The 24017-nt window shown below is 39.1% G+C and overlaps 1 protein-coding gene and 1 long non-coding RNA gene across 2 annotated transcripts in view; one reads left to right on the top strand and one right to left on the bottom strand.

Annotated features, from left to right (window-relative positions):
* The window catches only part of LOC110740877, a 76150-nt gene that overhangs the window by 36629 nt on the left and 15504 nt on the right, over positions 1-24017 (bottom strand). The gene's annotated exons all lie outside the window — the stretch shown is intronic.
* CCDC148 (coiled-coil domain containing 148) overlaps positions 1-24017 on the top strand; it is a 278990-nt gene that overhangs the window by 252817 nt on the left and 2156 nt on the right. The window contains exons 13-14 of the mRNA XM_021923638.1: positions 18833-18950; positions 21187-21327. Coding sequence (XP_021779330.1) covers positions 18833-18950; positions 21187-21327 — 259 coding nt within the window. The remainder of the gene's footprint in view (positions 1-18832; positions 18951-21186; positions 21328-24017) is intronic.

The raw sequence follows: 24017 nt of genomic DNA, 5'->3' as shown, positions 1-24017 counted from the left end.
GAAAGAATTCCTGAAGATTTTTAAAAGGAGGGCCAGTGTGAACGTTATTCAGGTAAGTTATTTGATACAGGTCGTGCTTCCACAGGCCTTGGCTTGCGACATGTTGGACCATATGGAAAGGAAAGCAGATTGGGGGAAGTGAGAAAGTTTTAAGTTAAGATGGGAAATTTGACCCATGGTGTACTTTTGCACTTTCCATCAAAAGTACATGCATTATTCCCTAAGTGAGCTGGGTTCACAGCAAATAATGCACTAGTACGTATTTAACAACTGGCTGGGGGTTGGAGGAGAGAGTTGGTTAAATCCTGATTTGCAGCACGTGCTGATTTCTGTGGTGTAAATATCCCACTGTAACCTATTTCAATTTACCAACTTGATATTACTGAACACGGAGATGGGAAGAGATGTGCAGTGGCACACTCTCATCTATTGTTTCCGCCATACAGATTTAGTAGATTTAAATTATCTCAAGAGCATAGATAATAGTAAAACATAGTAAAATAATTAAAAAGTGGTGAGTTTTTAGTATTTGTTACCTTTGTTTTTAATATAATTGATTTGATTGTAAATTTACATAATTTAATAATGCTCGTGTTTAACGACTAGCTTGCAAAGGTCCCAAAATGTAACAATTGGCTCACTCCCTCCAGCTAGTATGAAGCGGCTCTGGCATATGACTGATGGAAGAAATCATGTGAGTAAGTCCCATAAGGAGCTAAGTGTGATTCCCTATGGGTTGCTCTGGGATTTCCCGTGTTACAGACCTGACGTGCTATATCTGCTGTGCTGCCTCCCCTGATAAACTTTTCCAAAATTCAGAAGTGACATCCTAAGCCTTCTGCACCCACTGGCCACTCTGCACTTGTCCTGGCTTGTATGATCAGTTTGAAGAAAAGTGGGAGGATCCTAAACACTTTGAAGTCTTGAGTAGAGGAATAAAGGAGATGAGTGTGGAGGTAGTATTTCTATCTTGTCTTGTTGCAGGTTGCTTTGGAAGCAGCATAACCATAGAAAACTCCCAGAATGTGCTGTCCATGCTCTTTTAAAAATGATTTCCTCAGTGGTATATGACCAGAAAGGGAGGCTCTGAGCTAGGGACAATGGGTACTCTCAAGAACGGAGCAAAGATTTTTGACAGGAGTCTTAATGATTCCACAAAGAGGGAGGGGGAGTATTACTGTAAATTTTTAGCAAAAGGCAAAACTTCACAGGGAACAAGAACAAACAAAATTACTTGGGGGTAAATGAATGTTAAATGATGATGAATTCCCAAATATATGACTGGAGAATTCATATGTTTAGTGTAGAAATTAGGACCGTAAACTTAAAGGCCGGATGTTGGATATGACTTCATATGAAATTGTCAAATGTAAGAGGCACGTCATAAGACAATAATATAAGCCAATAAATATATGGGGGAAAATGGAAAAGAGCAGGGGCAATGGACTGTGAGAGTGTGGAGAGAGTGGGAAAAGCGTAAGGCACACACCTCAAATACAGAGAATAAGCCAATAAAGCCAGTGAACTGGAAATATCTTTCAAGAACAAAGAACAGATAATTTCTCCAATGTAGGTCCACACCTAGGCATTGATGGCTAGAAGCTGGAGTAGGGAGGGTATCAGACGGACCCATGACCAGCATGGAGTGAATTGATCCCAGCGAGACAAGCAGAGACTGTAGCACATGCAGACCTATCAAAGTGGGCTTAGGAGTAACCAGCAGGTTATGGGGCATGCACAATTATCTGGGGCTTGTGGCAGGAACCAAAAAAGTGTGGATGGGCAGATGGGGGATGGGATGCTGGAAAGAGAATAACATAATAGTCAGAGGAGTTCAAGCACATGGGACCATTCAAAATAAAAAATTAAGTGAACTGTGGACCAGGCATTTCAATGTATTTCCTGTACAGGGCAGAAATAGCAAAGCATAAAGCAATATCCAAGGGGCTGGTCACTACAACAATTTTCTATCTCATTGTTGCTGAGTTTTCTATAGTTCCCATGCAATTGACACCATTCCCAGGAAGGTAGTGGTTTCCAAATTTCAGAGAGCAAAAGTGTCACCTGGTGGGTAATATGAAAATGCAAATTCCAGAACCCTATCTCCAGAGAGCCTAGGGCAGGCCCAGGAATCTGCATTTTAAAAATAGGCATCCTTCAAGATTCCTTGAAGATTTCTCACCGCTTTCTGAGAAATATAGCAGTATAATTAATCCAGGGCCCCTGCTGGTGAGAGAGGTCTAGAAACACCCTGTTAAACAGGCGCAGAGTTTCAGTAGTTCCATCTGGTGAGCAAATGCTGACACCTGTGGAGGCAAATTCATGGCCCAACTGTGACAATTAACTTGTTACAATTGCTTGGAAATATCTACTCCTTTTACCTTGACTTGCCTTTGATTTTTAATGTTGTTGTTTTACCTGTGTTTAATACTAAATATCAGTTCAAATCTTGCTTGGAAAGAGGTGAGTAGAAATTTTTATTAAATTTTTTAAAAATTGGCAACACCCTTCCTCATTTAATCAGAAGTGGAGAAAGTAAATGATGCTGTTTAAATATTAGTTGAGTAATAAATTATTTTTATACTAAATGTCATGATAATGTATCAGAGAATACTTTTTAAACTGTACATTTTTATGCAAATGGATGATTTAAAAAATATAAGGTACTTCATATACACCTAATAAGCATGTGTCTTTATCTGTTGTATACCTATAAAACCTTATATACTCCAATGTTCTTGCAATTATAATTGCAATTTTATCAGTTGAACAGGGAAAGTCCAAAAGTTTCCATCAACTACACCTAGAGAAGAACGCATCACTTTGTCAAAATATTGTGGTTTTTTTTTATTCTTTGTAGCTCTTCCAAATCCCACAAACAAAGAAAGGATTATCATTACTATCTGAGCATGTGTGGGCTTGAATGTGCTAAACGTTTCTAGAGGAGCAAGTCTTTTTGATGCTTAAAAAAAATACCGTGAGCTTTCGGTGCACACTAATCAGGGTATTACTCCACAAGCCATACCCTCCTAGGACTTCCATAGCTGATGTTATGTTGGACCAGTCTCAGAATAGAATCTTGCTGTGGTCCATGAGTGACAGTTGTCTTGTTTGCAGAAAGGTTTGTCTCTGTTCACAATTATGCCAATTTCTGCATCAACACTTTTATGCATAAAATTGGGGCGGTGCAAACAAAACATTCTGCTTGAATTGAAGAAAGCATGTAAGAGAGAAATGTTGATTGTGCCTGGCTAAACTGATACAATTATTTTCAAAGCCTAGAATCCAGGCACAAGATAGATTTGTTGATGTGACAGTCTTCAGGGAAACCAGAGACATGATATCAGAAAGATGTATATTCAAAAGGAGGCCTTAAGGAATATTCTTGTCTCTTGAAATAATAGAGAATCTGGCAGAGAGGAGTTGTGACATCTGGGAAAGGATAATAAAGATTAAAATTTAGAGTCACTTGGAGAGAAAATGTGAGTTGCCTTTCATATATTGACAGGGTTGGCAATATCTCTAAGAAATTATAATCTTTTGGACATAAGCTTATTGCTTTTAGAGAAAATAAAATAGCCTTTTTTTTTTTTCTATTTAGACCATGGGATTGCCAAGCAGCTTAGGTCAGAGCAAATAAACCTATCTTTAATGGGCAATATTGATAGCCCTTTTGTCAGCTTAACTTGGACTAAGTGGAATTTTCCCTTGGGTTGACTGTTTGGGGGTCATGGTTAGGCCCCATGAGAGAGCCAGGTCTGTTTATTTCCTGACCTCTATTACTGTGAAGTTCTCATGAAGGGACAGAGCTCTTTTTCCTAAGGAGCCTCTCCTGCTACTGCTTTACTTTCTACGTAGAATGTGAACAAAGAGACACAACCACTTCTTGGTGTCCTTTGTTAGCTGTGTCTAGATGGCCAACCCTTGGCCATTGTAATCTTTATTAAAATAAAATTTCATAAACGTTAGCTATCTGTTTTTCCTACACCATGATTTGCTTAGTAAACCCTGTCCTACTTCTCATTCAGCCTGTCTACCCTTCCCCAGATGCCTTCCAAGTTTTTGATTTAATTATAATCCAGACATCCGACTAAAGTTTACAAATCGTGAGTTGTTGGAAGCCTGTTTTATTCTCTGGCCCACGACCCTCCTCTAGGAATTTCTGTTTCCTTTGAGAGAGCTATCCAAAGAGAGACCCATATGGACATCTCTAGCTTAATGTAGGAAAGGAAAAGACAAGGTTTCTTGAGGTTTATTTCTGTCCATACTTGAATAAAGCTAGTGAGAGGATATATACATGTTTACTTTAAAAGAGGGGGCTATCAGTGATCTATGTGTTGTTTGTAAATTCATCTGAATCTCTGTCCAGTTTATTGCTTTATCTTTTCCAGTAAAGTTGGTTCCCTATTAATTTAATTAATTGTACTATTTTTGACTTTATTGTCTGAGTGCTGGAAAAAGCCACACATCTCTCTCTTTGCCTTTCTTGAACATAAGCTTTAGCATCTCACCTGAAAAAAATTACAGCGTAAGTAACAGAGTTCCCCAAGTAGGCACTGGAGATGGGCTTTCCTCCCAAAATCCAAACACCAGGGTTCACTTGGTGGGACTCTAGGGTGAACTGCTTTGTAGAGTTGTCTGTCTCCAAAGAAAAAAAGGAACAGTGATTCCGGAGCTCAATTCCAAAAGCTGAATTCTGAGACAAAAAGGAAACTGCTAAGGTAGGTGTGACTTGGCAGAGTCACCAAAGAAGTTAGTTGAAACTCTATACCCAGAGGAAATCAGCATTTGAGAGCGCCAAGGGGAAAAAGCACTAGAAAAAGTCACGCCCAATACATAAATATATTTTATCATTTGTTTTTCTAAAGCATGTTTAAAATGCCTAGCCAAAAACTTAAACTAATGAAAATATTTTACTGGGGGGATTAGAAGGGTTACTTTAAAAATGGAAGAAAAAACCTGGAAGGTGTTTGTAAAAGTAACTGTTCTGCTCCACTGACTTTCTTTTTTAACCTCAAATGTTAGAGGCTGTTTGTGAAGCCTCTTCGCTGATCATTTCCTAAGCGGAAAGAAAATCAGGGTTTTACTTCTTTGCTGTGGGCAGCTGAATCGCTACAAAAATCTTTGGTCCTTTTGATGTTTGCTTTCTACAGAAGTTCTGAGAGATCTGGGAAGGAAGAAAGAAAATGTAATGGGGATTTTTTCAAACAGCATTAGAGAAGCCATGTTTTATTAATCGTATTTACTTAAATCGTTTGTTTGAGGGAGAAGACTGTGGTTTCTTTTGTGGTCTCAGTGTCCTCTCGGTTCAGCAGTGCTGCTAAAGAAGGGAACCCAGTCCCATCATCACAATCATACAGATATCTATCTCTGGAAAAACGAGGACCAATTAAAATCAGTTCTCGCAATAAGTAGCTGAAGTTAAAAATAGAACTATACTGAAATATTCGATAACACAGTGGTATATTTTATTAGCATGTTTTTTAAAAGTTCAATACTAAAGCAATGCCTCTTGCAGTATTTGTGATTCTGAAAACACATTTATGAAAATTTTGGGCATCAGAAATTATATGTGTCTTATGATAATTTTTCAGCTGAAAGAAACCTCTCCAATAAAAGTAATCACCCATGCTTATCATTTTCTTACTTTTAAAGGCATCTTTTCCTTTACAAACAAAATTGGCATAAGAATTTAAAGAAGGCCGGGCGCGGTGGCTCACGCCTGTAATCCCAGCACTTTGGGAGGCCGAGGCGGGCGGATCACAAGGTCAGGAGATTGAGACCACAGTGAAACCCCGTCTCTACTAAAAATACAAAAAATTAGCCGGGCGCGGTGGCGGGCGCCTGTAGTCCCAGCTACTCAGGAGGCTGAGGCAGGAGAATGGTGTGAACCCAGGAGGCGGAGCTTGCAGTGAGCCGAGATCGCGCCACTGCACTCCAGCCTGGGCGACAGCGTGAGACTCCGTCTCAAACAAAAAAAAAAAAAAAAAAAGAATTTAAAGAAAAGTTCCAATACTATGCGGTAAACCCTCAACAAGAGTTCCCTTCTTACACAACTGTTAAAATGATTATATAGCCTTTGCAATACGTATTAATTGTGGAGTTATACTATATCTACCATAAACCATTTGTGAGTTCAAGAGTCACTGTGCAAATTACCCAATTAGTATTAAATGGCAGATGTCTTGTTAGTGAGTTCATATGATGGCAAGTGACAGGTGCCTGTAAGTATTCAAAATCCAAATGTAAGCTCTGCCTTTGCTTGATAGGTGTTTCTAATTGCTCTGCGTTTTTGGTTTGTTTTGCAGAAATACAATTGTTACACATTTACATATATGGCACTTTGTATAAATGTGCTGAATAAATAAACGTATGGAGGCAATTGGGCAAATAAATGCTGATCTGCCTGGGTGATTTAAATTTCAGTTCATGATACATAATTTCTGAAAGCCAACGTTAGTTCTGCCTGTGCTGTCCCTCCAAAATCATGATCCTAGCAAGTCTGTGTCATGGCCGTGGATGGCATGCTTGAGTTTGGCTTTTAGCATTCCTGGCTCCTTATTCTTAAAAGGAACTAGAGACTAGATTTGTTCTCCAGTAATCCAACTTCTCTTCCAACTTCTCAAATGATCAAATATCTTACAAAGACATACTCACTGACTAATTAGACAAGCTTAAAGGAATAATATATATTTAATTTATTCTTAAATTTTATTTTGCCCACTCCTGTGTCCTGTTATTTACCTACAGCTTGGGTTATTCAATGGAATGCTTTCCATCACTTTTTAATTTCATTAATTTATTCGATGTTTCTTTCATTTATTGGTGCATATCTTCTGTGTTTTAGTCACTCTGCTAATTCTTCGGGATACACAGGAGATTGAGTCATAGCCACTAGACTCAGGAAGTGCACAGTCTAGTAGACAAGACATGAAAACAAAAACTCTAATGCAAAGCAGGAAGTGTCTATGTGTCTATGCCGTTCAGTTTGTTTATTGGCCATTCCTGCTTTGCTTATGGAAAGGCAAGTGTTATTTCCCAAACTGGGTATATTGAAAAAGGTTTCTGTTATCAGATAACTGAGCAATAAGCACAGCAAGCCCTCCGTTTAGAGATTCATAATGCACTCCACCATATTATTATAAATATTCTGAAAGCTCCTGCCATAAATAAATTTATTTTACTTTGTTTATCTTAGTATTTCCCAAACTTACTTGAACACATTTTTATGGTATACATGTTAACATCCTGTGGGAAATTAACATTCCATGGACCATCAGTTTGGGAAAAGAACTGATTACCCTTTGGAACAGCTAGATACATGCCCTCTTGTTATAGAGGACAAAAAGACACAGATTTCCTTACACATAGAAGATATGTCTACTAGTCAGGAATCTTCAGAAGCAGCTAACAAAACCTAACTCAAACTAGCTTAGGCAGAAAAGGGAATGAATTGATTTACAAGAATGGGAATCCAGGGCGTGAGTCTTGCCTCAGTGACTCCAATGGTATCTTCAGATTCCTCTCATTCTCTTTCTAACTCTTTGCTCAGTACCTGTCTCTGCATTGATATGAACTTCCTCTATGGGCCTGGCTGCAGGTGGGAAGAAGAGGAGGCATGACTGTAAGCAGCTCCAGGCTTGATTATATCATTCTAGCTTAGTGACCTCAGAGAGAAGAGAAGGCTTTTCTTCAGTACCCGTATATAAATCCAGGGAAGAGAGTCAAACGGGCTAAGCTGAAGCCATGTGTTCACTCAGGGCCAATCCCTGTGGTCATACTTGTAATGTACTATCATTAACCATATCTGGTCATATGTAAATCCTAATACCAAGAAGAGGTGGGTGGTTCTCAGAATGGAGCCCTCAACAGACCTACGTAGAACAAGAATGGGCAGTTCTGCAAAAGAAGGGGGTTGGAGTTACTAGGTTAATGCTAGAGGGATTAAAAAAGGAAAAGCTGTCTACCACATTGTGGTTTACATATTTTTCTTAATTTTATTTTATTTTAGATTCAGAGAGTACTTGTGCAGGTTTGTTCCATGAGTATATTGTGTGATGCTGAGGTTTGGCCTTCTAATGATCCTATTGCCCAAGGAGTGAATATAGTACTCAATAGGAAGTTTTCCAACTGTTGCCCCTCTCCCTCCCTCCCCCATTTTGGGATCCTCAGTGTTTATTGTTCCCATCTTTGTGTCCATGTGTACTCAATGTTTAGCTCCCACTTATAAGTGAGAACATGTGGTATTTGGTTTTCTGTTTCTGCATTAAATTCACTTAGGATAATGACCTCTAGCTGCATCCATGTTGCTACAAAAGATACGGTTTCATACTTCTGTACAGCTGCATAGTATTATGTGGAGGTTATGTACCACATTTTCTTTTTCCAGTCCACCATTGATGGGCACCTGGGTTGATTCCATGTCTTTGCTATTGTAAATCGTGTTGCAATAAACATGTGAGTGCAGCTGTCTTTTTGGAAGAATGATTTATTTATTTTTTTGAGGGGTAATAAATTCCCAGTAGTGGGATTCCTGGGTCAGATGGTAATTCTTTTTTTTTTTTTTTTTTCAGTTGGAGATTTGAGATTTGAGAAATCTCCAAACTACTTTCCACAGTGACTGAACTAGTTTACATTCCTACCAACAATGTATAAGTGTTCCCTTTCTCTGCAACCTGGTCAATATCTGTTACTTTTGTTTTATACTTTTTAATTATAGCCACTCTGACCTGTGTGAGATGGTATGTCATTGTGGTTTTGTTTTGCATCTCTCTGGTGATTAGTGATGTTTCTTGGCCTCTTCTATGTCTTCTTTTGAGAAGTGTCTGTTGATGTCCTTTGCCTACTTTTTAATGGGGTTATTTGTTTCTTTTTCTTGTTGACTTAAGTTCCTTATAGATTCTGGATATTAGTCCCTTGTCAGATACTTGGTTTGCAAATATTTTCTCCCATTCTGTATGTTGTCTGTTCAATCTGTTGAGAGCTCCTTTTGCTGCACAGAAGCTCTTTAGTTTAATTAGGTCCTACTTGTCAATTTTTATTTTTGTTGCATTTTTAGCAGACTTAGTCATAAATGCTTTGCCTAGGCCAATGTATAGAAGATTATTTCCTAGATTTTCTTCTGTGATTTTTATAGCTTGATTTCTTATTCTTAAGCTTTTAATCCATCTTGAGTTAATTTTTATATATGGTGAGAGGTAGGGGTCCTGTTTTGTTCTTCTGCATATAGTTAGCCAGTTTTCCCAGTGCTGATTTAATGATTAAAATCTAGATGTGTCCATAATACACATCTAGTATCTAATTAGATACTAGTGGCTCTGGTATCTAATTACTGCTAGAAAGAAGACACATATTAAAAAACTATTCTAATATCAAAGTCATTAGTTTTAGATTATATAAAGTGGTTTATAGCTAATAATTGCAAATGTGAAGTCACCGCAATCAGTTGTTTAAGCATATACATGATTTTCTTGGCCCCAGGAAGTTCTATTGCTCAAAGTTACATATTTTATGAGTGCTTTCCTTAGGTTTTTAAGTAGCTGAAATAACCAACTCCTCTATAAATATTTCAGGCTAAAATTGTTGCAGCCATGTTATAAGACGTTAAACATTGGGAGCTTGATTGTCTGCTTTTGGATTGGAGTGAACCCCAAATAATTGACCAGACATAATCTGAGCTCTGTCCATGGTACCCAGGGTACCATAGTGGCTCATCTCCAACAGCATGTAAGGAGGCCGTCTGTCTTTCTATTTAGATGTGTCATCAGGTTCGTTCCTAACTTTGCACAAGAAGATGTCAACCTTATACCCAACTCAGATGCCCTTAAAGCAGCAGTTCTTCATTTAACCAGCAATGTAATATAGTTACACTTGAGAAATTTGTTTGAGGGTAACCCTGAATGTACATAAAGAACAAATAAAAGCTCAAAGGATCTGGGACTTTGAGGGAGGTGAAGGCTACACATATTTGTGCACTGATTGTAGTTGAAGTCAGATTTCTCAGAATTAGTTTTTAAATTGAGAAAAGAAGAGGATTCATGTTGGAACTTTGGGTAGACAGATGAGGAGAAGCTGGTAAAAGGAATGGAGAGAAAGAAGTGCAAGAGATAGGAAGCATATTCCAAGAAGAAGGTATCATCAGTACCAGGTATTGCAGACAGGTCACATTAAAGGAGCTCTGAAAGACAGCTCTGATTTTGCAATTTTGAGTCACTGGTGTTTTTGGGGAAAGTGGTTTCCATAGAGTGGAGTGGACAGAGGCCAGACTGCAGGATTGTTCAGACTAAATGAGAAGTGAAGAGCTGGAGGCAGAAATTGTGACTTCCTCAGTTAAGAAATTTTGCAGTAAAAGGAATGAAAGAAAAAAGGTGGTATCTGAAAAGGAGCCAGAGTTGAGAGACACATCCCCCCACCCCATTTGAATACATTTATACATAGAGAAAAAAGAACCATGGAAGGTGGTTGGTTAGAGAGAGAGAGAGACTGAAGAATTAAGAAAGAAAGAAGTTTACTTCTGGAGAAAGATCCTAGCAGCAACTAGGTTTATATGATTAAGAGCCCAGATTTAAGGAGGAAAGGATGAATGAAGATGAGTTTTGACAAGGTTGGAAGCGGGCAAAGCATGTTGAGGAAATGAATGCTCTTTTCAGTGGAGCAGGTGAGGTTCTCTACTAAGAGGGAGAGTTAGCCATGATGTAGAAATTCAAGGAGAACATCAAGCAGCTGGGGAGAAAATAAATAATTCTGGAGTAGTGCTGAATGTCCAGTTAAGGTTCAACTTCATTAGAGTATAATAATTTCAACAAAGAATTAGAGTTGGATATTGGCAGGGTAGATGAGGGAAAAAAAGGCAAGATAATTAAAGGATACTGTTGACAATGCCTTTGAAGAGATAGACCCAGGGCTCCAAAGCTGGAAAGAGAATGAGATAAAGCTTGATTGGTTCTTGTAGCCTGGGTGAAAAGGCAAAAACTAGAAAGAAAATTTCAAGAGGGAAGGCCTAACCTGGTACCTAGCAAGATTTCCATTGTTCAATGATATTTAAGTTAATAAATGAGAAGTGAAGAGCTGGAGATGGAAAGTATGGCTTCCTCAGTTAAGAAATTTTGCAGTAAAAGTAATGAAAGAAAAAAGATGGTATCTGAAAAGGGAGCCAGAGTTGAGAGGTACATCCCTTCACCCCATTTGAATAAGTTTGTATGTAGAGGAAAAATAACCATGGAAGGTGGTTGGTTATTAATTTAAGTTAATAAATATCATTGAACAATGGAAATCTTGCTAAGCTCAAGTCACAGACTGAGTAAGGTTAAGTGAGTGACAGTGTCAGAAGGAGGGTGACAGGCAATCCATGTGAATGACACTTCCTAGACTTGTGCAGCATACAGCCTTTCTAAGTCTATGCCATGACCCCAGACCTTGGAGACCTTGGAGTCATATAACGGGATTCCCCAGTTTAAGGTTTTGGCAGGGGAACAGTTCTAGGTGATGACAACTCCAAGTTCGGTCTAAGGAAAAGATTGTTAATGTAGGGATGGAGTTAATGGTGCTGGAGATCAAGAGATTGTGTGGGCAGAGTTGAGTAAATATTGGACACTGACCTAGCCAGCCAGTAGTTAATTCCAAGAGCCATAGTACAGATAGGATGGTATCATCCCAAAGTTAATGTGTAAAACTTTCTGGAATTGTCACTGAGGAGCCAGAAAAACTCAGCCTCCTCTCTGCAGGTACCTTCTATTTTAAGAGGTTGCAATAAAAGTAGTGGCACCTAGGAAGCACTGGTTTTCAATTAAGGCAAATCACTGAAAGCAGTGACTGAGAATGGGGTCAGGTGGGGCTGAGTGTTCCAGTGGAGGAAGTATTTTATCACTAACATTATTTAGACTATTGGGGCATGGTGATTTTTTTAAAAAAGATTTTTGTCAGTTTATTATTTTTAAATTCTCTACAAATAATGAGCCCCATTTGGAATGTTATTGGAAAGGAGTAGTTGAGGAAAATGTTGAAGATATGTAAAGATATAAAAGGATTACAGAAAGTCAGGTAGAAAGACTTAAGAATGGTTCAAAAAAAGAAGAAGAAATAAGTTGTGGCAGAAATAGTTTTTTGGATTAGTTTGGGGAACGGGCTAATATTATATTTGCAACATTCTTCCAATGTCTCTCTCTTCACAGCTTGTCCTGCTTTCAACATTGGACTTCCAGATTGAAGTCCTTGTTTGTATCTCTCACGTCCAGCTCACCTGAACTCAAACAGCAGGCTTAGAACTGATTAAAATCAACAGGAAAATGTACTCTTATTTATGGGTTTTTGCTTCCATTGTGATAAAATATCCAACCGTTGGAGCTGTCAAAATGATTCTCAAAGAAAGTGGTTCATACCTCTTTTTCAAGGCTGAGAGATGCCTTCGAATTATTTCCTCTTCCTTTGATTTTGCTGAATAGACTCTTTAAATATTGGCCAGTAGCCCGAGGTTTTCCACTGTCATCAGGATACACCAGTGTTTTGTCCATCAGAGGGAAAGAAAGGTTCAGTAATAGCCATTGTTGCAACTGCCCATCACCAGCATTTATCCAAGCCTGAGAAGGCTCTGGTCTCTGAAGGAATCTGTCATCCATGTGTGTCAGGGCCATAGGGGCTGGGAAAGAATGGAGTTGAAAGGTCCTGCTCTGGAATGTCAATAGTACCAAGCAAGAATTTCTAGTTTAGAACGGTCCTGAGGCATATAACTGCAATGTTTAGCACAGGCAAACAGAAATAAGCCCTGTCTAGGTAATAATTTGTATCTGGTTTTGTCTTGATAACAATAGTCAGGTAGAGTCCTTTTAATCTGTATATTTATCTATGCTGTAGTTCTCAAAGTGTGGTCCCCAGACCAGCACAATCAGCATCACCTGGAAACTTGTCAGAAATGTAGATTTGGGGGCTCCGCTTCACAACTACTGAATCAGAAACTTTGGAGCTGGCCCAGAAGTCTGAGGGTTAACCAGCCACACAGGTGATTCCGATGTACGCTCATTTGAGAATCACTAGGCTTTGTAGCATTGGTTCTCATCCCAGGCTGCTCATTAGAATCATCTAGTGGAACTTTCAACAAAATACAGTAGTTGGGCCTGACTACTAGATTCCAATGTAATTATTCTGGAGTGAAGCCTTGACATTGCAGGTCATTTTACAAGTTTCAGTGATTGAGAACCATGATTCTGTAGCAATCTGAGAAGGGGCTCTCTAATTTGGAAATTTATGAATAAATTCAAAAACAATTTGTTAAGAACAATTTTGTGATTTTACTCCAGTGTTCATTTAGGCATGCTTATACATAACAGACCACAGATTATGTAAAACTCAACAGAGCAGAGACTTTTTTCCTCGGTTTTATTTCCCCCCACTATTATAACCTGAGCACCTAGAACAGTGTTTGGCACATAGTAGGTGCTTAAGTAACTCTATGTTGACTAATTTAACTAATTAATCAATTAAAAGATAGGGTTCCAATAGCTTCACAAAGGATCCAGGAAGTTCTCTGAGCTGGAACAATGGTCTGTGTTTGGGGCTGGCATGGGTTCATCTTTTCTGGTTCTGCAGAGACCTGTGAGTTTTCTTTGTTCTTGCCTCATGCCAATCTGTACCAGGATGTCACTGTCTTGTGTCAGGATTCACATTCCTATTTGCAGAAATTGGTCTTTGCTTATGTCCCTAGCCAGAATTCCCACTGAGTGGAGACTCCCAGCCCGTGTGGTTAGAGGGGTGATGCCTTTCAGTGTGCATGTCTGCCTGTGCAATTTCCATTCTTTTCTCTGGGCAGACTTCTCCCCTCCACTTGAAACATGTCAGCACCTGGCCCGCCTGCTTTGATCTGCACATTCTTCCCTGTTGGGGTGCCCTGTGGTTAATAGAGGGGTCCCCTCTGCCTGATGGGAAGAACAACCTCCTGAGTAAAATCTGAGCCAAAAATGCATTTCCCAACAGGCAGAAAGAGGTTCCCCATGATGCTGCCGCTGAAACACCTGATAGTAGCACCTCCGGCACGTGCCTGTTTAAAGATTTCTTGTTCCATATTGACTAAGCCACACGACTTAAACACTAAGTAGCAAGTTTGTTTATAAACCGCCTTTAATTCAGTAGGGCAAATTACTTGCCTGAAATGTTAGGTGGTGGGGGGAGTTCCATACTAGAGACCCTAATTAAGATATGTCTTTATGCTCTGTTTTATTGCTTAAGTTTTTTGTTTGTTTGTTTGTTTGTTTTAAATTGTAGAACTTGCCACTATTGACCATTTGTCAGAAGTCTTTTTCCCCCTTGGTGGCTGTAGCGTCTTTTGAGAGGAAAGTTAGCTGCGACTCCAGATAAAAGGGAGGTCAAGATTTAGTACTTATTATTTTGCCCGGTTCTTACTGAAGTTTCAGGGAAGCTGTTACTACAGATCAAGGTGTTTCCAAACACTTGTGTTTGTATACTCATTTCTTAGAGTGCAGTGCACACATTAAAAAGTCTCAAAAATGACACATAAATTCTCCATTTCTACATGAAAGCATACTGTCCCTTCAACTACACTCAGGCCTGGAGGCTTAAATAAAATCTTTTCCAGATTATTGTTAGTGCTGTGCCCGATTCTGCAGCAGCTGTTACTTTTGAACAATATGATGCTTCTCCTCCCCCAAAAGAAGTTGAAAATGCCTCTTTTGCAGCACTTTCAACCTTTGTAGACTCAGGGAGCATATAATAGACTGAGAAATGAACCCAAAAAGGTTTCTGTTTGGGAATTCAGTGCACAACTTAAAAACTATTGAGTTTAGCCACTTCCTGACATTGACTTTCATAGCAACAGTTTAATTTGGAGAAAATCTGCTACCTCAAATGGCTAAAAGTATTTATGTGGAAAATTTTCCAAATGATTGACTTTACTGTGTTGCTATTTTCTTTCCCCATGAATATGTATTTGGCTTCCTCCCAGGAGTTTTTCTGCATCACTTCTCTTTAGGCAAAGAAAATTTTCTATCGAGAGTAGAAGAAAGAAGCACCAAGAGTTTCTCCTTTTTAAAGTGAAGTATTATTTGAGTTTAAACCATAGCATCTGTAAAAATGAAGAAATTGAGTGTGTCTCCTAAGTCCTGAAATTTTTTCATGGCCAATCCTTGAGGCAGTCAGAGTAACCTTGATCATCACTTTGGAACCAATGCAACTGTGGTCGGCTCTGTGCACCCTCCATCTCCCCCTTGTCTCTCCCCTCTCCATTAGCATCCGTGTTGCTGCAGGACTTGCTTATCTCCACACCCTCTCTTACTGCCTCACCTTACCTCATCCACCTCTGTGGGATGTTCTTGCCAAGGTCAACAATGACTCCCTGTTGTTTAACCCAATAATTATTTTGCACTACAATTGATCTTTCTATAGCATTTGATGTTGTTGACCCCATTTTCCCTAATGTCTTAGACCACTTATCCTCCTCATTTCCCTAAATGATTTCCTCACCTTCTGTCCCTTTCCTAAGTGTTGTTTCCTTAGGAATCAATCCCAGGCCTACCTCTCTTCTTATTCTACACTCGTTTTAGATGATGGCATCTGCCTTGTGGCTTCAATTCCGTTCTACTGATAAAGACTCCCCATGTATTTCTCCAGCCCAGATCTTGTGAAGACCGGTCTGTGTTCAAACTGAACTTAATTCCTTCACTTCCCTGTTTCTAATGTAAGTTCCCAGTCGTAGAGAGGAACACCACTGTTCACTGTGTAAGACAGAAAACTTCCTCTATCTCTTTGCCTCTCCCATAAAATAAATGAAAACTTTCTATTGATTTTTATTTTCTACATGTCCTTTAAATCCCTCTCTTTTCCCAACCTCCTATGAGTACTCTTCCCCCATCCTAGATCAGGAAGCCTTCCACTCCCATCTGGATTGCTCATCTCTAGTCTTGCCTCCCGACAACCCATCCTCCATATCACAGCAGATCTTTCTCCCTGATAAACAGCCCTCATGCTTTCAAAGCCCTCACAGTCCAGACCCTCTTGCTTCTCTAGCTTCAATTCTTGGTCCTCAGCACTTTGTTTTGTTCATTTTTTGTTATTCTGAATTTCTTTTAGTTCTTCAAACATACCTGCTCACTCTCACCTCTGGGCCTTCAAATGTTACTTTTTTGTCTGAATCATTCTTTCTATTCTCTCCCCTCCTGGTGCGTTCCTGCTCCTTCTTTGTATCTTAAATTCAGAGTACTTCTTCCTATTATAGATACTGCCCTGAAAGCCCCAAGTGTGGCAAAGCTGTCTTTCCCATGGTCTCTGCCCCATTGTCCCATCAGAGCACAAGCTGCCCTGTATCATAATTGCCTGGGTCATTGTATCTACATTGGATTGTCAGTTCTTCCAGGACAGGAGCATGTCTCCATGTTGACGTTGTATCACCAGCGCCTAACACAGCCCTTGATGCATGGCAGGTGCTCAACAAATATCTGTTACATGAATGAATGAGCCTCAGAGTAAATGATGAGTCAGCCTTCTCTACCACACAAGTACAAATGCCTTTCTCTCATTTGCAATTTCTTCCTCACTAGTCAAGCTCCCCTGACTGTAACAACTATTACTTTTCCACAAAGCAGACAAAAACTTTGTTGCAGACAAAGCAACCTATATATCCCAAAGGAAGAGAAACTTTCCAAAGTTCTGAGAATTAGCATATGGTAATTGTCAAATCCCAGGGTATTTTTTAATTGAACCTTCACAGTAGTTCACTTAGCTTGTACTCAGTGCTTAAATTGAGTAGAACCTCACTAGGGAGGTTGTGTCATGTCATGCCTTAGTGAAAGTGGAGAGAATGAGAAATAGAGCTTTCCATGACATGGAGGCGTGAAAGGGAGCATTCTGGTCTGTGGGCTCTTTAATCCATGTGTCTTGACTATATTGACTCCTGGTTTTGTCAAGAACACTCATGGTCATCAAAGGAGATTAGGATTTTCCTTCTAAATCCCATTCTGGGTTTTGTATTCCTCAAGGATCCACTGTATGCTTCCTTCCTTTCCTCTCCTGTGCCTCTCCTTTCATGACAGCCTCATGAGCAACCTGTTTCTAGGGTGTTCCTCCCCAGGAGCATGTCTTCCTAAGGGAACCCTGTGGCTGCCAGCCTCAGCCACCAGTGCTTGCCTGGGCTTCTCTGTCACTCATCATTCACTTGTTCTCTTCTTGCCACCCTGAGCTCTTCCCCTCTCGTGGCCTCCATGACTAGGTCAAGGCAAGTGAGGGCCACTCCCAGATACCAACCCTGCACTTGCTGTCTCTGCCTGGAATCCTAATCCTCAAGACCCTGCTCAGATACTGCCTCCTCCATGAAGCTCTTGCTAAGTTTCGCCAGCCCGTCCCACAATGCAGTGATTGGTCATCTCACCTTTCTCCAAATTCTCAGTGGCTCTTATTTGTACGTTTCTTAAGATCACATGTCTATGCTTCTCTTTCTTTATATCCATAAAATAGAATTTTAAAATGGCACCCCAGCATATGATTGTTGTGAGGTCTAAATGAGCTAAAACATGTAAAGCACTTATCACAAGACCTGATGCACGGTGAACACGCAGTAAATATCAGAATCCAGAAGGTAAAAGGTCTAGTGAAGGTGTCTCCACCTTGGAAAATGCAGGTGTGTACACTAAGGGTAAAGGACATTTGTGACTGATGCCACAGAGAAAGCTAAATCTAAACTGTCAATGATGGAAGGCAAAGGTGGAGAGCTAATACTCCCCTGAGAACCCAGGTGCCTACTCTTTTGAAAGGATGAATTCCATCTCTGTAATTCAGTAAAAGAATAGCTTGGACAAGAAGATAGCAAGGGAAGCTGCCCAAAAAAGGCAGCAGAGGAGGGCCAACGTGCACAGGGCTTTAAGCTGGTATTTAAGTGTGCCATATTTTAATAGCTAATGATTTCAAGGGGGTTGGAAATAGAATGCTAAGGGAAAGTCATGTTTTTGCTGCCATCTACAGATGTCAAAGTGCAATTTTAAAAGTTGCTTAACACACATATGCACCTACTCAGAAAGTGAGAATGTAGATGACAACATATGTAAAGTTTAAGTTCTAGTAAGTAAAATAATTTAGACATTATTATAGTAGCTTATTTTACTTTTCCTTCTAAAAATTTGTATATTTAATCAGTAATGGAAACTTTCTAACAACTCAAGGTGTGCTAAAACTTCTCATTGGGAGACCACTATAATAGCTCACTTGAAAGTGAGCCAGTCACCTCTCAGGACAGTTAGCCGGAGCCAAGGCAGCCAGTGGGTACTTTAAGAGTTAATAAAGTGATTTCTGTGAGGAATGAGATCAACTGAATTTTACTCCCACCTTCCTGCATTTCTCTGGTTGTTATTAGAATTACTATGAATTCCTGTAATCTCAGCACTTTGGGAGGCCGATGCAGGCGGATCTCGAGGTCAGGAGATTGAGACCATCCTGGCCAACATGTTGAAACCCCCTATCTACTACAAATACAAAAAGTTAGCCGGGTGTGGTGGCAGGCGACTGTAATCCCAGCTACTCGGGAGGCTGAGGCAGGAGAATCGCTTGAACCCGGGAAGCAGAGGTTGCAGTGAGACAAGATCGTGCCTCTGCACTTAAGCCTGGCAGCAGAGCGAGACTCCGTCTCAAAAAACAAAAACAAAAACAAAAACTATGAATTGCATTTTATACAAGTGTTTTTTATTGGTTTGGACATGAGAAATCAATTTAAAAAACAAGTAAAACCAAAATGTGACAGTGATGTCACCTCTGAGATGTGTTCTGCCCCTATGGTGTTTTCCGTACAATCTCCAATATTATTATGATGCTTCAACAACTTCCTTCTGTGTTATTTTTTAAGGGTTAAATATAGAAAAGAATTATTGGAAAGGCGTTTGATGGAGAAAAAGGAAGCGGCCCTTCAAGAAGCTCATGAAGACAAAGAGAGAGCGAGGCGGCTAGAAGCCCTTAGGAAACAGGTGTTTTTCATTTGGAAATTTTCATGGGTGGTTTTTAAAAAAAAAATGTTTCTAAGTGCTCTTAATAGCATTCTTACTGGGGCTTAGTTCATGGCATCTGCTATATAAAATGTAACTTTTCCAAATTGGGATACTGCTGTTCATTTCTAGGAGCAATTAAATTATATTGAACCATTTCCAGTTTCTCAGTGTATTGAAAGAACTTTATCATCACCTTTTAAAAAGCTCTCCCACTATTTAAGTATATCATATCACCTAGAGTTTATTAGCTGGATAGTATCCATTTACAACAGTGAGGCTCTACATCTAGTCTACGAATTTTACTGTCCTCAAAAAACCTGGTGGAGCTCGAGCAAGATAATCTTCTTTGGCACAGGAGCCTCCCTTTGGAAACATTCCACAGTCAACAAATGTGTTAAAAATTACTTTTTAGAAAATACCTATGTTGTGGAGAAATAAAAGCTTCCCATCACTTTGCCTAGTGAAAGTAAGCAAAAGTAGATGAAAATGGATGGTAGATGGCAAGGGTGAGAATTTGAGAACTTGGGAAATGTGATAGTTTTACTTGGTAGTTTTTCAGAGTTTTGAACTTGAAGTGGTTGTTTCAACTCAAAATCTCTAAAATCTTCATTGACACCGTTTCCCAGCTAATAGGAAAGGGCTACTTGGTTCCTTCCTATGTTGCTGGAGGGAACACAGAATCATGGATAAGAACTTGGCCTCTGGTGTCCTTCCAACCTGGTACAAGCTGGTTCTGTACTCACCAGCACTGGAAACAGGTCATTTACTTAACCTCCGTAAACTTTATTTCCTCATCTGAAAAATGGGAATAATAGTATCTGTCTTATAGATTTGCAATAATGTGAGTTCAAATTTATTATTTACTAAGCGTAAAGTCCTCTTCTAAATGCTGTTAGGTATTGCTTTAATTTCTATAACAACTTTATGATGTGGGCAGTATTAATATCCCCATTTCATAGGAGAGGAAACAGAGCAGACACAGAGGTTAGGTGCTTTCCTCAAAGTCACATAGCTAGTAAATGTTATACTGATTCAAACCAAGGAACTCTAGCTAAATGAGATGGTATAGATGTGGTGTAAATACATACAACTATTATATCATCATCTTCTTTGATAAAAATATTATAAAGATAAATGTAAAGCATAGGAATGTAAGTCCTGGTAATCCTGGATCCTACAAAATTTTAGTTATTCAACCATTAGCAAGTATTTATATACCATGGCCTTCTGGGTACAAGATTTAATGTCACTATTACTAAACACATTCTTGTTCAAAACATAACTTTGATAACTACACAGTCTATGTGATTAGAATTCTTTCCATCTGTGAATGCTTCAAAAGAGGAAATAGCTGTTATCTCTTATCTATAATCAGTATTTAGAACTGTGATGGAAGCTATTTTAGCTAGCAAACCTAAAATAATTAAAGCATGTTCAACCCTCAGTTATTTTATTACAGTCTTTAAATGGCATTAAGAATGCCACTTTCTTCATGCTAATTCTTGACTTTCAGAATTAATAGGCAGGTGTTACTAATGGTGCATATCATTTACAGAATTAGTGACTTCTTTTCATTAAGATGCAGGTTTGAATTATAAAAGACAAGGGCATTTGGGTTAAAATGGCTTTGCAATTTTTCAGTAGAAGGAGGACAATGGTTTACAGCAGTCCCTAGAAATCTAGTTGCCTGTTACAAAGGAAATTCACCCACCTTGCTCACTAATGCCAACACACTTGACTTGACCCATGACTTATATGCTCTAGATCTAGGTCAATCAGATTAAACTTCCTAGAAAACTTCATGGGGTTGTTACCATAACCATAAATTACTAATGGTTAAAAAGTGAATTTTTTTTTTTATTTTCTATGACTTTCAAGTTGGTTGAATATGTAAGATTTTCTATACGAGGATTTCCTGTGACTTCATATCAGAAAGATAAATTGTTATCTGAAATTAATTATAATTATTCAATCATTAGCAAATAACTATATGCCATAGCATTTTAATATTTTGTCTTATATGTATTGTCTTGTTTTGTGTTAACTCCTTTGTGGATCTCTAGGACTGGCCAATTAATACTTTTTTCTGCCCTTTTCTCCCAGGCTTTACCTTTAATAAAATTTCCAACTTTAATGGGCATTAGACATCAATAATGTTGCCCAGAAATATTTAGTTTGTACCTTGTTCCAAGTAGCCATGCTTTCTCATTTTTAGGTTGCTGTTGTTGCTCAATTTGATCCTGTTAGAATGATGTCAGATACAATGGCATCGAAAGCTAGGATGGGCATTGAAATTGAAGAAGAATTTATTCTTCAAAAGCCACTCTTCACATTGAATACATACAATGAACAGCAGGTAATTATGGAAATTAGCATGACTGATGAAAAAGCCATGATGATGGCAAAGGCTGTAGAAGTGTGTGTTTGGGGTTACAATAGTTTTCAATATTTACATTTGAATATCACATGTATTAGCATAATTTTTACTTCTAAATGATAGTACATAATTGCTACATAATTCCAAATATTACAAACTAGTTAATAGGCTACCACAGAACAAGAGCTTACCTAAAAATGTTATAAATCTGTCATTGAAACTTATTTTTTAAATTAAAAAAATGCTTTATAAAATTTTACTTGAGAGTTCTGTATTAATATTGTATTTTGTTGTTTAAATGTTTCTCTGTTACATTAAGAATTATATTTAAATTCATAATATAAATTATATTAAATAAACAACTGATATTGATGACAAAGCAGAGGAAAGCTTTTAGAAATGAAAATGAACAGACGATAATACATCAGAGCTAATGATAAAACATTTTCTACAGAAAAAGGTGTTAAGAGCTTATTTAACCATTTTTGGGAACCTAGGGTTCATTTTAGTCTGTGCTTGTAACTGAGAAAGGATTTTTAAAAGATCTTTTAGATGGATGGATTGACGGATGGAGGGTCGGAGGGAGAACAGATGAATGGATGGATGGAAGGATGGATGGATGAGTGGATGATATGTCAGTCACTGAAATTAAAAGAGAAAGTAGTTGTCAATTTTACAAATCTAAGGAGAGAAGCTAAATAATCATTTAATTATTTAAAAACCAGGAAACCGTCCATTCATCCGCTTATGTCTCTACTTTGTGTGACATACTTTGCTAGGGACTCTAAAGAGGCATAATTCATTCATTTATTAATTGAACCAACATTTATGCAACATATATTATATTCTGGCTCTGTGTATGGTGCCTGGGCTACATCTGAGCAAGATAGGCTGATCTTGTCTGGAGGAAGTGAGCAAAAGAGCCCGCTGGGGAAGGAAAGTAGCATGTACAGCAACAATGCCACTCGGGTGGGATCAACTCTATAATGAAGGTCTAAGGGTTGCCCTAGGAAGAAGAAGGGAATGAATGGCTAACCCTGACTGGAGAAGTCAGAGAAGGTGTCAGAGAGGAAACTTCTGAGCCTTATCTTAGTCAAAGATTTTTGGAAGCAGAAGCAAAATCCACTCCAGATGATTTACAATAATAACAATAACAACAACAACAACAAAAATAGGTTGTGGGGGAGGATACATAGGGAGAAGGATTAATTTACAAGGTTTAAGAGGTGTCTCTAGATCCTGGCTGCCAAAGTGGGGAGAATAGCTGAGGCTTGAAAGGATTGAAATCAGAAGCTGCAAAGTCTCAGGCTGCTGGGCTAACCCTTAACCTGATGAGACCTATTTCACCTCTGGGTTTGACCAAGCGGAAGAGGGTGGGACAAGGCTTTTCCTAGGATGTCTTCAGTGTGAGATACATGACAAGGGGTACATGACAAGTGCTGGGAGAGGAGACTGAAAACACAGGTTAGGTTCAGGCGGTGAAAAGCACAGTAGGTCTTGCTACTAAGGCATTTGACCAGTAGTAGCAAGTAGGCCTTGCTACTAAGGCATCTGTATGCAGATGCCAGACTTTGGAGCTTTAAATTGTATACAGTCATGTGCCCCATAACAGTGTTTTGGTCAAAGACGGACCACATATATGTTGGTGGTCCCTTAAGATTATAACTGAGCTGAAAAATTTCTATTGCCTAGTGGCGTCTTAACATCACAGCACAATGCATTTCCTCTTCTGTGTTTAGATTCACAAGTACTTAGCATTGTGTTACTACTTCCTACGGTCATGAGCACAGTAACATGCTGTACAGGCCGCAGCCTAGGAGCAGTGGCCTATATCATACAACCTAGGTGTGTAGAAGGCTGTACCATCCCAGTTTCTGTAAGTACATGCTATGACATTCACACAACAAAATTGCCTAAGGACACATTTCTCAGAATGTATCCTTGTCATTATGTGACACACAACTATAATCAGATTTATGTTTTAGCTCTGTGTACTGAATGTAAAATTGGTGGGGGTGGGCGTGGGTTGGGGTGAGTTCCTTTTAAAATAACAGAGCCTTCATAGAAGTAGTGGTGGTGGTGGGGTCATGAATGGCTCTGGCTGAGAAAGGGAGGGGACAAAGAAAGTAAGGATGATTCCAAGCTAGACAACAAGTAATATTAAGAGCTGGTGTTGGCCAGGCACGGTGGCTCACGCCCGTAATCCCAGCACTTTGGGAGGCCAAGGCGGGCAGATTACGAGGTTAGGAGATTGAGACCATCCTGGCTAACACGGTGAAACCCCGTCTCTACTAAAAATACAAAAAATTAGCCGGGCATGGTGGCGGGCACCTGTAGTCCCAGCTACTCAGGAGGCCGAGGCAGGAGAATGGCGTGAACCCGGGAGGCAGACCTTGCAGTGAGCCGAGCTCATATCACTGCACTCCAGCCTGGGTGACAAAGCCAGACAAAAAAAAAAAAAAAAAAAAAAAAAAACCAGAGTGGTGTTTTGGATTCAAATCTGCATCCACTGTTTATTGGCTGGGTGCACTTGTATAAGCTATTTATATCTTTATGCCTTGTTTTCCTCATCTGTAAAATAATTACTTACAAAGCCCTTGTGAGCATTAGAGATAATAAATGTTCACTGCCTAAAATATTTCCGGGCACCTAGTAGTAATTCAGTAAAT

This window comes from Papio anubis, chromosome 10 (genome assembly GCF_008728515.1).
Source record: "Papio anubis isolate 15944 chromosome 10, Panubis1.0, whole genome shotgun sequence".
Classification (NCBI taxonomy): domain Eukaryota; kingdom Metazoa; phylum Chordata; class Mammalia; order Primates; family Cercopithecidae; genus Papio; species Papio anubis.
Note: the sequence above shows the minus strand (reverse complement) of the source record. Positions and strands in the feature narration are given on the sequence as shown.